The 16,275-nt window shown below is 37.5% G+C and overlaps 1 protein-coding gene across 2 annotated transcripts in view; it reads left to right on the top strand.

Moving 5' to 3' along the window:
* The first annotated feature begins 8,063 nt into the window (after window positions 1-8,063).
* Window positions 8,064-16,275, top strand: part of LOC149789092 (uncharacterized) — a 78,585-nt gene continuing 70,373 nt past the window's right edge. The window contains exon 1 of one of the 2 annotated variants that reach the window (XM_089975289.1): window positions 8,064-8,364. In XM_089975289.1, coding sequence (XP_089831415.1) covers window positions 8,359-8,364 — 6 coding nt within the window. In that variant the 5' untranslated portion in view covers window positions 8,064-8,358. The remainder of the gene's footprint in view (window positions 8,365-16,275) is intronic. The other variant, XM_089975290.1, reaches the window with a different exon arrangement.

The raw sequence follows: 16,275 nt of genomic DNA, 5'->3' as shown, positions 1-16,275 counted from the left end.
ACCACTATGTGTAGTATCTTCAAGGAACCAAATTCAGTGCGGTTCTCTCACCAGTATGTGCAGTATCTTCAAGGAGCCAAATTCAATGAGGTTCTCTCACCACTATGTGTAGCATCTTCAAGGAGCCAAATTCAGTGAGGTTCTCTAACCACTGTGTGTAGTATCTTCAAGGAGCCAAATTCAATGAGGTTCTCTCACTAGTATGTGTAGTATCTTCAAGGAGCCAAATTCAGTGAGGTTCTCTCACCAGTATGTGCAGTATCTTCAAGGAGCCAAATTCAATGAGGTTCTCTCACCAGTATGTGCAGTGTCTTCAAGGAGCCAAATTCAATGAGGTTCTCTAACCACTGTGTGTAGTGTCTTCAAGGAGCCAAATTCAATGAGGTTCTCTCAACAGTATGTGTAGCATCTTCAAGGAGCCAAATTCAATGAGGTTCTCTCACCAGTATGTGTAGTATCTTCAAGGAACCAAATTCAGTGAGGTTCTCTAACCACTGTGTGTAGTATCTACAAGGAGCCAAATTCAATGAAAATTAATCAAAGGAGAGGAAACCCCTAGGTTATCAACCTTAGCAAATGTTCGACTTGTTTTCTATTTTCTTGAAAAAATTTCTTAATTTCTTTTATTTATAAACATGAATCTCATATCTTAAAGGTGCGCTCGTCCAGATAATACTGTGATCTACACTGGAATTAAAACGTTAGTGGGGTAGAATTATATTACTAATACATGATTTGGGTCCTCTTGGTTTCATGTTACAAACTCACGTTTTGACAGACCTACGCTGTTGTTGCAGAACCTTTAACATTTTCAGTACCAGTATCCTTAGTCGCTGGAGATGGACTTCCGTTCGAAGGACTGCACGTTTTATCCTGATGTGTTCTTAAACGGCATTGGCGTTTGTATTTTAATATTAGTTCACCATTACAAATAAGTGATGAATTCTGACGCGGTGATTGCAGACTTTGCCTACGGAGTGGTCATTACAGATAGTGCTTTTGTTCCATGTGTTGATGCAATTCTGCATAATTCTCAACAAACCCTCGCATACACAGAAATATAATTGTGTTAAGGGATAGATAGAAATCAACAGCTGGAACCCCCTTAATGTACCAAATACTAACAAGAAACCAGCTTGGAATCATTGCATTAGCAAGAGAAAACACCGGTCGTTGATAGCGCTGCCAGCATGAAAGCACCCACGAAAATTGTTTCTATAACGAAGAAGTAGGGTCCACCGACAAAACAAATCCACCCCGGTTGCATTTACAGCTAATTATATTGCACCAACATTGACTCAACGAAGAAGTGGAACAAATCGGCTAATATACACACTGGTTAGTGTAACAGTTCTTGGGCGAAGACAGAAAAGTCATTTCATACAAAAAACAAGGACGCAGTCAAATATCATTCTAAGTGAACTATGTTAATTGGTTAGAAGTACGTGTGCGTGTTGCACCCTAACAAAAGTAGCCTGGGGCGCAAATATAACTTCGCGATTACTTTCGTCATAGATATTAACAGCTCAAAATAAAATCAGTTCTCCCTGTCACTCATATGGGCCTGTGTACGTTGGTGCTCTGTCGAAGCAGGAGTCAGAGCTTGGCCAGTGTGCGGAGGAGACTAAATGAATGGCGATGTAGATGATGCCGACTCCTTATTTCCTAATGTTGAATTGCCGAGGTTGGACGAGATTCGTTTGACATTTTTCGCATCGGTGTAGGCGGAATTTCTCTAATATTTCGCTATTCACCGGGAATCTTCATCTTTAGTGTGATGAACATTTTCTATTCACTGGGAACCTTGCTTTTGTATACATTAAACTAACAAAGGTGAGTTTTGATAGAAAAGTAATTCGTTATTTTGCATTTGTTTTGTGGTGGTAATGTCATGTTTTCTAATTATTTGTATTTTTTGGCATACATGTTCTCAGCATGTTACCCTTATTGTGTTATTATGATTTACCTGTTGTCCAGGTGGAGTCAGATTTAAGCAATTAATTCATTCCTATAACCCTTTTAAGTACCGTCACAATTTTAACTTTACCTTAGTGAGAACGTTTAGCAGCAGAGAGAGTGAACAGACCTTTTGCTAGAACGTCATTTAAAAAATAAAGCTTCCTACGAAAATGACAAATATAAGCGTAATAACGCCAAACCGACGCGTTATATCAATAATAACACCGGGTACGGAATCCTAAACAGCTAGATTAGCTAGAGCAAGATTAGAAGCAATCAAAACGTTTTTGCCTGTTCGTGATTCTCTTAGACAAAAGCTGCAAGAACGTAAAGAATCACAAGTTGAATATGCAGAAGGTACCGAAAAATTATTTAAACCTATTACAAAGGTTACTGAAAGAGTTGCAGAAGCTGCTGAATGCATTTCTCCAGCAGTAAAACAAACTGCTGAGCAAAGTGAAAAAATAGCAAAATGAACTAAACAAACAAAAAGTATTTTAAGAGACCTTCAAGTTGGGAAATCTGCTGTTCAGCGTCATCTTCCTTAATTTGATTAAGAACTTGGATATGCTGTTGGAGTAAAACCAAAAACGAAAAAAAAATTAAATTATGTGATACGTTTGCTGAAGAAACTATTAAAGCAATAGAAAAAGCGAAAACAGCAGCAGATTTAGCTATATTTGCTGCTACGAGTTTTAGTAATAGAGATATATTTTTAAAACCTGAATATGCTGATAATCCGATTTCAAGAGATACTTAGGAAAGTTGAATATTTCGATTATACAAAAAAAAAGTAAGCAAGTTAGGGCAGGTACTTTTGATTTTATTGCATATAATAATGAAATAAGAAAAATATTATCCTTTGGACAACAACTTAAAAAACAACATAGACCTGGACCTTTAATTGATTATCAAGATAAATTGACGAAAAGAGGTTTTAATGCTATGGTGAATGCAAAGCCAGAAGTTTATGATATTGCCCTAAAAAAAGAAGATAAGGATAAATATGTTAGATCGAAATATGTTGATTCTTTGCCAGAGAATGATTGGGTTAGAGATCTATATCTCATTTTTACCTGAAAAAGTCCTCTCAAGGCTAATGATTATAATTTTCTAAGATTTAAAAGAGAATTAGGAAAAATCGAATAGCCTAGACAATTACAACAAATATCGCTGAAGATAGTCCACAATCTCCTCGACCACAACTTCCTCAGCTTCCTCCTCAACAACAATCTCCTCCACTACCACCACCACCTCTACCACCTCCACGAAAAAGAAACGTATTACTTAAACCTGTATCTCAGCAAGAATCTACTCCTCCTCCACCACCAACAACAATTACGGCCTATTAAAAAAGATCATTTAGACGTTATTGAATCTGAGATAATAGATAAATTCAAACCTGCTGGTTTACAAACTATAAAGGATAAAGATCGTTTTGGTGTATTAAATGTTGCTGCGAATTATGATGAAGGTAATGAATATTTAAAACCTAAAGAAAAAATTGCAGAAGAAAATTGGATTAGAGATATATTAATCCTTAAATATGGTCCTAAAGGATTTCCTGATGTAAGATTTCAAAATTTTGTATAAAGAAGTAGAAGAACTAAAAGAATATTTACAATCGAAACAAGAAGAAATAGATATTCCTGATGAAACGGGTGAAGAATCACCTGATCTACCAAAAAACCGGAAGTGGATAAGGAATTTGTCTTGACAGTGTTCATGCCGATGTTGACCGATTAGAAGTTTTACTCAAAGGAAAACGCACAGGAAATAATTCTCCAGAAATTATTAATGAAATATCTGATACTTGTCGAAGATTATTTACAGACTGTGTTATGGATCGTAACATATATATCATTCTCTTATCAATGAAATTGCTGATGATTATTGCAGTGAATGAAAACTATTAACTAATCAGCATCTAATTCAAAAATAATTATGCACAATGCTCAAAGTGGACCTGTAATTGTCAGAGTAGCAAACTCACGATTGCCAGCTTACAAAGCGATTTATAGATATGGACATGGTGATGTCGTTATGGGTTTATTTAAGAGAATTGCTCCAAAAGCAATACCGATTGCAAAACAATTTGGGATGAAAGATATTGATGCTATTCGCGATGAATGTATTTGTGCTGTTGGTAATGTTGCTAGTAAAGCATTTTCATCGATCAAACAAAGATTAGCTCGATTAGTACGAAGAAAACCACAGCCAGTCAAATTACCCAGCACTGAAGTTATGCCTACAAAAATCAGTAAAAAATAAATCAAGCTGCAAATTAAAAATAATAGCAGAGTTGGGTGATATACCACAGCCAGAAAAAGAAAAATTATAACGGCACGTTTAATAGCAGGAAGTGGTCTTCGTGTTAGACGAAGATAGTTATAATAAGATGTTCAAGCGTATATCCGATCTAGCGTTTGAGATGGATGTACCAATTCTCAAAGAAGAATCTACAGCGATTATCATTATTATTCTTATGACGCACGTGTACCAAAAACAGCGTGGTCGACTCAAATTACAAGTTCAAGGTACAAGCATATATTGCTTACCTGCTGAAGCATTTATTGAGGTAGAATGTGGACTTTTGAAAGCAGACGATACGCCGTACGTACTTTTAGATTGACCTGGTTTTGTTAATAATGGTGTCACGGCATTATTTAACAGTGCTATATATATATATATATATATATATATATATATATATATATAATTGACGGAAAAAATATTGAATCGTGTCTCGAAAATGTTGATATTGCTACGACGATATTGGGTTTGGCAAGATACAGCGATGCTTACTCGAGGTAAGCTGGTCTGTCAATGATGTTTGCAAAGGATACCACTGATCAGGATGAGAGTAATAACGTAACACTAAATGCGGCTGAAACTGAAGTTGCATCGATGAACGAAAATTTCAACATAGATTTGTCACACGTAGATCAGTGTTAAATGGAGACGAAATATTTTCATGTACAATTCCATTATCACATATCTTTGGATTTTGAATTTCTTTTAGAAAACTTATTTTTGGAGCTAAACACACTGCGGTACTTATGAGAAAATCCACTGACACTGATGCAATCTGGCGAACTAACACAGTTTGTGTTAGCAAAGTAATACTAACAAAAGTGTCACTGTGGATGCCGGTAATGATTCCATCGCTTGCTGAAGAAGAAAAACTAATTGCTTTTTATGAATTCAGGTGGTAAATCATTGTTATCATGGTTCCAAATGGCTACAGATAGCATTCAAAGTAATTAAAATGACACATATATTCATCGCATTTTATGAAAATGCCAGAGTAGATTCGCAGGAAAGAAATCCAATGGTATTTGACACACTTGGAGTTTCTGAAGTTGCTTTGAGGATAAACGGACATCAAGAACGTTCTGAAGACGTTTTGTTAAATTTTGATCAAAATCATGTTGCACGTGCTTATCATCGGTTGATGACATTTATGGGGAGTGATCAAAATGTTGATACTGGTTTACAGATATCTCAGCGGGATTTCACATTATATCAAATCTATTACTTTTCGTTGGAACATTTAGATTTATTCAGGCAAATCTGTCGTTGATATACATTTTCGAGCCCTTGTAGCTCGACTGCCTGCTGATGGTTACAGAGCAATCGCTGTTATACTCAGCGACAAATCAATTTTACTTGAAGATGTTGGTGGACGAATGAGAGTTATTGATGCTCCAACAGAAAACATGTAATTAAATTACCACGATATTTATAATGTCATATCATCATGTTAGTGTCAGTCGGACTCCTGGTCAGATTATAAAGCTTCAATCAAGTTCAGCAAAAAACTGTGTAATAAAAATATCACTAAATAAAGATCAGATCACAGGTGGTCAAAATAAACTCTCGTTGTCAGAACGTCAATTCAAACATTTCAATAGTGCCAAACAATCATAAACAGGCGTTAAACTCAATCTTTCTGCTAGTGCTGTTAAATACTCAATTATAACAGGCGGTATATTTCCATTTAGTGCGGTTATATCAGCGCTAATAGAAGCTGCACCTCCAGATGTAGCAAAAGCAGCTGCACTTGGTGCTGTTGGAACTGCTGCTGGTATGGCATTAAAGAAAGCAACATGACAATGATTTTAAAAAGGGGAATAGTGTACTAAGGTCTCCCTGTAGAGACGTGTATCATTATATCCTGAGATAATGTGAAAATATTAGTGTATAATTGAACATCTACATAAGGGGTGATTTTATTATAACGACCCGTTACTACGTTGAAGACGACAGGGTAGATGACTCTGCCATGACTGAATATGCTCGTTGAATAAAGTTTATTATTATTATTATTATTATTATTATTATTATTATTATTATTATTTCCTTATATAAATTAGCATTTCTACCTGTCTTCAGTCCTTCTTCAATGCCATAAATCTGTCATGATTAAAGTTTTAGAAAATTGTATTAAAAGCATTTTTTTATATTCTTGTAATTCAGATATATATTGTTTTAATAAAGAATGTGGTTCTTATTTAAGAATTATAAAATCCTATACATTGCATGAGCGTATAATAACTTTTCTTCCGATATTCTAACTTAGTGAATGCAGCACGAATTTGCAAGAGTTGCTGCATCAGCAAATTTCTTGACTGTACATATACTTCAAGGAAAAGCTGCTACAGCAAATTTTTTGTAGTGACGTATGCAGACTCTAAAAAAAACATGCATCTGGAAGGTTTTGAACTCTGAAATTGGACGGAACGAAAATGGCGCACGGTCATGTAATCATAGGTGAGCGGAGCACCAACGTGATTAACTTTGTTGGCATCGAGTTATCGTTATCATCTTCTGTTCTCCAATATAACCTTTTCTGGGCTGTGCAGGACTAGTTCCTTACGTGAGACTTCATTGATCAGAGTTCACCTTTCTTACAGTTGATCCTGTACCTATCCTGCTTTCCCCATGACGTGAGATAACATCAACACTGTTAGGAGCAGTACCTCCTTATGAGGGCTTGAACTCTCTCTATTACCTTCCTATCACCTTTCTGTCAATCTAATCGTCTCCATCATTAAATGGGGTATGACGAGAAGAACGTTCCAACGATGTGTTGAAAGTATCAGTAAAAAAAAAATTCAAAACAAGTTATGACAAAAATCAACTTATGACAAGTTATGAACAAACCCAAACCACTCTTAAACATGAAGAAAGATGTCAGTCTGTATACTTACGGTTTATGAAACAGACTTGTACCGAAGCTTTGCGACCAGTAAATTTCACTCCGCCCTGCCAAGCCACGTCGTCAGTAGCAGTAGCTCAGCACTTGCTTCAACTGCCAACATCGCCACATTACTCACAACATCCTTGATTCCGTTTACTTCACCTTTGTTGGACTGTCCGGCTTCCATCTGCACATCACCAATGTCAATCATTCAACCAAGGCCAAGTTTTCAGACAACTCCGACATCTGTAACACGTACAATGCCAACGCCCTGTCCAGTTCCAGTGACCCACATTTCGATCGACTATGGTTCCATTGATCTTACGCCGACGACTATTTCAGTTGGCTGGAATGCGATGGAAGCTGAGAATGCCAAAATCGGATTAAGCTGAATTATGCTTCTTTAACGAACCCAATTAAAATATATAAAATTCGAAGAAAGTGTTTTTTTTTTGTTTTTTTTTAAAAAAAAAACTCGTTTCGTTCAAGGCACAGTTCATCGTTTTATCTGATTTTTGCGTTCCCGGCTTCCATCGTATTCCAGCCAACCGAAATGTAGACCAACGGGAAAAGAAAACATGTCCATTTTTTGCTTGTTTGAGAACTTTAAGTTATTAGAAATAAAACATCAGAGTAAGAACAGTGTGACAAAAACATTTTGACTTTAATTGATAGAAAAGCGTTGATATAGGCTGCCCAGCTTGTGAGGTATTCCAGAAAATTTGACTTCTTGTTCCGATGTTAGTTGACATCGGAATATGCTACACAGCACCTTTTTATAGGCAGTAAGACCTCGAACCACAAAACATCAATATCCCAAGTGCTAATATTGCAAAGCGCTTGTTAAGTCAATCGGAACATCTACGGTCTTCTCCATAATGTCGAAAATAGGTCGCCAATTGAGAGCTGCATTCTGTTGTACTTCTCATTGGGCCTTAGCTCTCGTAACATGTGTGGTGTACTTCACCATAGGCGAATCACCGGACACAACAAATTGACGCGTATTACTACAACAAATATCTCCGAGGCCATTTTTCGACCTGACGGAAATGGCAAAGCTAGTGCCGATTGTTGTTGACTGTATGCCGCCATTGTGACAGGTTTAGTGCATATTAGAACCATGAAAATAAACAAATACTGTGCAGACTGAGAAATAGCATTGCTTGGATGAATGTAAAAACATCATTGTTCGTAAAATGGAGGTACGCGTTGTAATTTAGTTGTAAATGTCGTCTTTCATGTGAAAACTGTTATGTGAAGCAGACCTACCGTACTGAGTATCGGTGTCATTTTAACTTCATGATTGATTCGTTCGTGTATGGATCCATCGATAATTATGCTGTAGTATATAAATACATACATCAGTACAAAAGGTGGAGAATCAATTCAAAACGATATGTAACTTATGAAAAGTTATTACTTGTAATCCTGAACGGTCATGATTAGTATGGGTGATAAGGATCATGTGAATTGTCTTGGGTGTAAATGTTAAATTTATAGTTCTTTCAGATATTATATTTATTATTATGCCAAGGTACATTGATTAGTTTAAAACTGCAATTAAGAAAAAACACAAAACACCCCGATTTTATTTGACATAACGGCGTTGTGCAGTATACAAATCAAATGAACTAACGTAAGAATATTCCATTTCAAATTTAGTAGAGAAATATTTTGAAATCAGTTTATTCACCTTTATAAATACTTTGCTTTCTTAAAGCGTGTGCAGTCAGTGGAAGAATTTATTTAGTTTTTAAATTATACCAAAAATTACTTAAATGGAAGAATAGAGTAATTGGCCTTTAATTGACGGTTGCAATGAAAAGTTATTTTTTAAAAAATGGAAATGTATACTCTTTTTTAATACTCAGATATTGACCTTAAAACTTGGCTTGTTAAAGCAGATTTTTAAAATAAACTTTTAAATTTACCAAATACAACCCAGTTGAAAAAATGCATAAAACAGAGCATGGAAAAGCAGTTGAAGTTATTTCAAAGACAAACATTTATGATAATGTTTCAACCTTTTAAATTTAATTTTCCATTCAGAAAGCTTGTGCAGTAGGTAGATAGTTAATTTAGCTTTTATATGATACCAAATAGAAATTAATGGAATGAAAGATGAAGAAATACATACAATAGAGCAGCTGGAACATGTTGAAAGTTGTGATGTAAAAGCAGTTAAATTATTTCAAAGACAGAATTTTATGCCCATGTTTATATCTTGGATATGGCCATTAAAATTACAATTTCTATTTATAAAGCTATAATTTCTATTTATAAAGCTTACATACTCATGAAAAAATGTATTTAGCTTTTAAATAATACCAAATATCACTTAATTTAATGCAAAATGAAGAGATGCGTAAAAATTAGCAGCAGAGATATTACCATCCAATTTGACCATTGATGTTGCACATTGGACTTGTTGTTACTCACATACTTCAATCTTCTTCTCGCATGCACATTGGACTTGTTACTCACATACTTTAGTCCTCTTCTCACATGCCCATTGGACTTGTTACTCACATGCCCATTGGACTTGTTGTTACTCATATACTTTAATCCTCTTCTCACATGCCCATTGGACTTGTTGTTACTCACATACTTTAATCCTCTTCTTATATGCCCATTGGACTTGTTGTTACTCACATACTTTAATCCTCTTCTCATATGCCCACTGGACTTGTAACTCACATGCCCATTGGACTTGTTGTTACTCACATACTTTAATCATCTTCTCACTTGCCCATTGGACTTGTTGTTACATACATTAATCCTCTTCTCACATGCCTATTGGACTTATTACTCACATACTTTAATCCTTCTCTCATATGCCCACAGGACTTGTAACTCACATGCCCATTGGACTTGTTGTTACTCACATACTGTAATCCTCTTATCGCATGCCCATTGTACTTGTTTCTCACATACTTTAATCATCTTCTCATAAGCCCACTGGACTTTTAATTCACATGCACATTGGACTTGTTACTCACATACTTTAGTCCTCTTCTCACATGCCTATTGGACTTGTTACTCACATACTTTAGTCCTCTTCTCACATGCCCATTGGACTTGTTGTTACTCAAATACTTTAATCTTCTTGCATGCACATTGGACTTGTTACTCACATAATTTATAATCCTCTTCTCATATACACATTGGACTTGTTACTCACATGCACATTGGACTTGTTACTCACATACTTTAGTCCTCTTCTCACATGCCCATTGGACTTGTTGTTACTCCCATTGGACTTGTTGTAACTCACATACTTTAATCCTCTTATCACATGCCAATTGGACTTGTTGTTACTCATATTGGAGTTCTTGTTACTCCCATTGGACTTGATGTTACTCACATACTTTAATCCTCTTCTCACAAGTCCATTGGACTTGCTACTCATATACTATAATCCTCTTCTCACAAAATTTCTAAGAAAATATACAAAGATAATATTTTTTTTGTGTTAAATATTGATGATACATTCAAGAGATGTCACATAATAAGATCAAACTGAATTTGGAGATGCAATAAAAAGATATGCATTCTTGCGATAAGACTTGCAATATAGCTGTCCCAATAGTGCTGTTGTTGAATCATGCAGTGTAACATGATTTTACCAAAACTCTTGATAAAAATAAACAAGCAGAGGATTCAGGGTTCTTATGGTTTTTGAAGGTCTTTGACTGTTTTGGAAAAATGAGGTAGCATTTTCAAAGCCTTGAAAGTTTGGGAAAATATAGCAGGTTATCCTGAGGTCTTTAAAAGTCTTTGAAAATTGAAATAAACCCAAACATCTTAATTTCTTTCCATAATCACAAAAATTTGTGCAAGGTTGTTAGATTTGGATGTATTCAAGTTTTCCTGGTTTCTTTCTTTTGATTATTATAGTTTGAATTTCATCATTAAACAATATTGTAATATTTTGCATTCATTGTTTTCTCATATAACATAATCAATCAATCCTCTCTGCGCCGTCTGGTGCTTGAGGCGACAGCAAGGGAGCACCATTTTAGTCTGTCGGCTGCTGTTATGGGGGCGGTCTGCAGGGTGAGGCCTCTGGTCTTGAGTTCTCGCTCCACGGTTCGGCGCCAGGTCTCTTTGGGTCTGCCACGGTTCCTTTTCCCCTGTGGAGTCCATCTCAGTGCCACCCTTAGTAGTGAGTCAGGGGGCATTCTGCAGACTTGACCGAGCCATCTCCATTGGTGAGTAGCAATGGTCTCGGCGATGGTGCTTGCGCCCACTCTGTGCCGGAGTTCCTCGTTTGAGATCATGTTTGGCTAGAAGATCCTCATGATCCATCGCAGGTACTTGGACTGGAAGACTTCGAGCTTGCGTTCTATGTTAGCAGTGGTCTTCCAACACTCTGACCCATACAAAAGGATGCTCAGCACGTTGCTCTTGAAGATATGAATCTTCGTGTGGGTGCTGAGATTTGTTGTCCTCAGATGGGCTTCAGCATTGGGAAGGCCTGGTTGGCCTTGCTGATTCTTGTGGTGACTTCCCTTGTGCAGTCTCCATCCGTGGTGACCTTGCTGCCCAGGTATGTGAATTCGTCTACTTCTTGCAGAGGCTGGTCGTTGATGGTGATTGGGTCGCCCACTCTAGTGTTCTTCCTCAAGACTTGTGTATTCCCTATATTGACTCAAAGACCTATGGTGCTTGCTGTCTGTACCAACTGTTGTGTCTTCTGTTGGATATCCTGGTGTCCGCTTGCCAGCAACCCGATGTCGTCGGCATAATCCAGGTCATCCAGCATTGAGGTCAGCGTCCACTGTATTCCTTGCCTCCTGCCCTCTGTGGTGCGGCGCATGATCCAGTCAATGGCCATTGAGAAGAGGATCAGCTAGAGAATGCATCCTTGCTTCACTCCGGTTTCCATCTTGAAAGGTTCAGTGAGTAGGTTGTTGTGGATGACTCTGCACTCAAAGTTTTCGTACAGGGACCTGATGACATTGACAAGTTTCTAGGGGATGCCATAGTGTCGTAGGATCTTCCACAGAGAGGCTCGGTGCAGGCTGTCGAAGGCCTTCTCAAAGTCCACAAAGACCACATAAAGGGATCCATTCCACTCATGTGACTGCTCAAGGATCTGTCTCAGAACGAAGATGTGGTCGATGCAGGATTTGCCCTTCCTAAAGCCTGCCTGTTCCTGGCGTAGGATGCCGTCCACAGCTGTTGTGATGCGTTGGAGAATGATGCCACTGAAAATCTTACTGGAGATGGATAATAAGGTGATTCCTCGCCAGTTGTTGCAGTTCCCCAGATCTCCTTTCTTGGGAAGTTTGACGATGATTCCTGTTTTCCAGTCATTCTGTGCTTCTTCACTATCCCAGATCTTTTGGAGACTCTGGCAAAGAAACCGCGGTGTCTTTGTGTCTTCTGCCTTCAGCATCTCGGGACATACTCCATCATCGCCAGGTGCCTTCCCATTCTTCAGCTTGTGGATGGCCTGCTTGACCTCCTCAACCGTGATGTCACAGTTGATGTCAAGGTCCTCCTCTGCTTCAGGAATGTTAGCGAGTACAGGTGGGTCTGGGCGATTCAGTATGGACTCAAAGTATTGCTTCCATCTCTTCAGCTTCTCCTTCTCCACTGTGACATGAGTTCCATCTTCATCTCTCACTGGAAGGTTATGGTGCTGGCCGTAGTCGCCCTTCAGCTTCTTGGTGTTCTGGTACACCGTCTTCATGTCTTTCTGCTCTGCTGCTGCCTCCGCCTCCTTTGTCAGTCTCTCTGTGTATTCTGTTCTGTCTCTCCTTGCTGATTTCTTCACCTCCTTGTCTTTTCCTCTATACTCCTTCGAAATTCTCTCTTTCAGTCTTGGTGACTTGAGTCCAAAAGTCTCTTCTTCATCTGTCTTCTCTCGTCTCTGCGAGTCCACGTCTTTCCTGATATCCACTCTGTCTTCTTACTATTCCTATAACCTAAAACTACTTCTCCTGCTTCCTTCATTACTCTCTTGAAATTGTCGATGGTCAGCGCTGTCTCATCTTCTAGAATACTAAACCTATTCCTTAGGGCCAGCCTAAACTCTTCCTTCACTTTTGGATATTTCAGCTTGGCCACATCGAAGTGCTGATTCCTGGAGACCCCTATCCTAACTTTCCTAAGCTTCAAAGTCACCTTGGCCACCAGAAGACTATGATCACTGCCGATGTCAGCGTGCCGCATCACTCACACATACTGCAGGGAGTGTTTCCATCGGCTGTTGATGATGATGTGGTTGATCTGGTTCTGAGTTCTGCCGTCTGGTGATGTCCATGTGAGCTTGTGGATGTCCTTGTGCTCGAACAGGGTCCCTCCTATGACCAAGTCATTCTCATCACAAAAGTTGACCGGTCTTTCCCCGTTGTCGGTCATCACACCTACTCCTTGGCGCCCCATGGTCCTCTCTCTGTCTTTATTGTCGCAGCCAACCCTAGTGTTGAAGTCGCCAAGTAGCAGCAGCACGTCATGTCGAGGGATGTCCTCTAAAATGGCTTGAAGAGCATCACAGAAGGTGTCGTTGTCCTCTTCTTCTGCGTTGTCTGTTGGTGCATAGGCCACAACAACAGACAGCTTGGCATACTTGGAGTTCATCCTGACATACAGCAGGCGCTCGTTCACTGGCTTCCACTGTAGAACGGTATTGGTCTTGTTCTTGCTGATAATGATGGCGACCCCCTCCCGGTGGTCATTGTCCTTCCTTCTGGACCAGATGATGACTTCTCCGGAGTTCAACTTATGCTTGCCAGCACCAGCCATTGTGCTTCTGTTACACCCATGAGGGTCAAGTTGTAGTGATTCAACTCGCTTGCTGCTTGTGCCAGTTTTCCAGTCTGGTTGAGCGTTCGCAGGTTCCAGCATCCAACTCTGATCCATTTTGGCGTCAGGAGTTTCGCTATCGGGATGGGGACGTCCTTGCATATAACATAACTTGTATACAAAATGTTAGCGAAAATGGGTCTTGGAAATCAATGTTTGTGGTCTTTGAAAGTTTGGGAAAAGTCTTGAATTTATCATTCAGAATTCTGTATGAACCCTGGAGTTGCCGATCTGTAAGTAATATGTGTCTGCACATGTCCGTATTCTGCTAATCTTATGGACATCACATTAATTATAACAAAGGAAAATAGAAACGTGTGTTATCTCTGTTGAAAGATGAAATGTATTTAACTGATCTTTGTTTAATGAACCATATGTTCATATTTATATCTGCAGTCCTTAGGTATCATTTAATGTTAAGCAAATAGCTAGCACCAGATTGATTGATCCTACTTTAATCAAACATTATTATGTCTCTTCAATGCTTTTGTATGATCAGGATGTCCTTAGTTAATGTAATTATAAGCATAAATAGCAGATCATCTGACCATGAATTTAAAAAAACTATTTGATCAGTTCAAGCACTTTTGTTTTTCACATTTTCTGAATGTAATGCCATTGGGGAACACCAAATATAATACTGACTTTATAAATAACTTCATGATTTTTGGTCACATGGTAGTGTTTTATCTTATGTGTGTTATCTGTTACAAAAGAATGTTTCATAGTTTTAATACATGTTTTTAAATTAAATATTTATGTTTGTTGAATTTTTAAAAGTAAAAGAAAAAGAAGTTGCTTTGCTGGTTCAGGTAGTTACTTGCAACATACAAATTCAGTTATAACAGTAAAGATTATTTTAATGTGTTGCTGGTCATAAACTCTGTACACTGTATTTATTATGTTCTCATTTCGGCTTCAAAGTTACCAAGAGCTATTTTATGTAAATTTAAGTGCTGAAAAAAAAACGTTATACATTTTTTTAATATCTTAGGAAAAACAGTAATAACTACTAAAATAAATCAGGTATGTGTATTCCATTGTTTCTTCTTCGTCATCATCAAGCATCATCTGAATGACCTGTATATAATCATGTGTTCCAGAGAAATGCTCTATTTATATTATTTAACAAAATCATGTTAGATTTCTTTTACAAGTCCAGATTCAAGTAAATGATCGAATCCATTTCATATCATAATCAGATTAAATGCCTTTTTTGTACTTATCAGTCTTAAGATCATGGCAAGCACAATGTAAAAAAATTGTGTGCTTCACAAGTTAAACAACACAGATTTCTTAGGTCAGCAGTATAAATTGGCAAAATAATTAACCCTACCATCCTTTCCGAGTCATTAAGGTGCTTTCTAGACATAGAGGATACAGTTTAAGTTGACAGAGATTGGAGTAATCTAAAAATGTGCCCTCTAATGAAACCTAAGACTAACATAAATTATAATTGTTCATTGATTTACAGCAACACAAATAGAAAGGTCATAATTAAATTGATGAATTTTGAAAATTGTTATTAATAGCCTTTACGTATTCTCAGTTTTGTCAATTTTTTTTCGTTTTTACTTTGATACCATATTACTGACAGTGACTATTTCTTAATTGCCACAGTAAAAAGGGTGTTCACTTTAATAGCAGATCCATTCGAAGGTCAACTCAGAATACAGAGCACTTTGGCAAACCAGTTGATAAAAAATGAAAATCATTTACCATGGCCAATGTCTCACAGGTTGATTATCAATGCAGCAGAATAAAAATGAGAAAGAGTACAGTTTTCTAAGTACACAATAATAGGAAGTATCTGCCTTGGCGTTTCACTCTTTATTCTATATGTGTAATGATTTGCCATGTATAATATCTTGTGAATCCCTAAGCAGCATAGGTGCATCATTGCACCACTGTTGTATAGTGTATTAAACTAAACGAAGCACAGGGACTGAATGTGTGGGCCAAATAGCCAATATTGAAAGGAATAAAGACAAAAGAACATCTGATACACCAAAACAAGATAGATTCACTGTGATTCTCTTAGCACAGTTTGGTTGCAGTTTGAGAGGAAAGTGTGCTGATATTGATGTGGAGTGTATGCTACTTGTGTCTTTTGTGTGTACTTATGGAGATGTATATTTCTTTGATTAACTTTGTGACTATTAATGGAAATGAGAATGGGACAAATAAATGATTTATAGAAAGAAGACTAAAAGACAATCAGAAAAAAAATGATGAAAAGAAAGCAGACCTGAATTGACCACTGCAGAGACAGTCTAGAATAATCCTATTATCCAAGCTGT

Source organism: Sinohyriopsis cumingii, chromosome 11 (assembly GCF_028554795.1).
Source record: "Sinohyriopsis cumingii isolate HCF-2022 chromosome 11, ASM2855479v2, whole genome shotgun sequence".
Lineage (NCBI taxonomy): Eukaryota > Metazoa > Mollusca > Bivalvia > Unionida > Unionidae > Sinohyriopsis > Sinohyriopsis cumingii.
The sequence above is the reverse complement of the archived record's forward strand: the minus strand, read 5'-3'. Positions and strand labels throughout refer to the sequence as shown.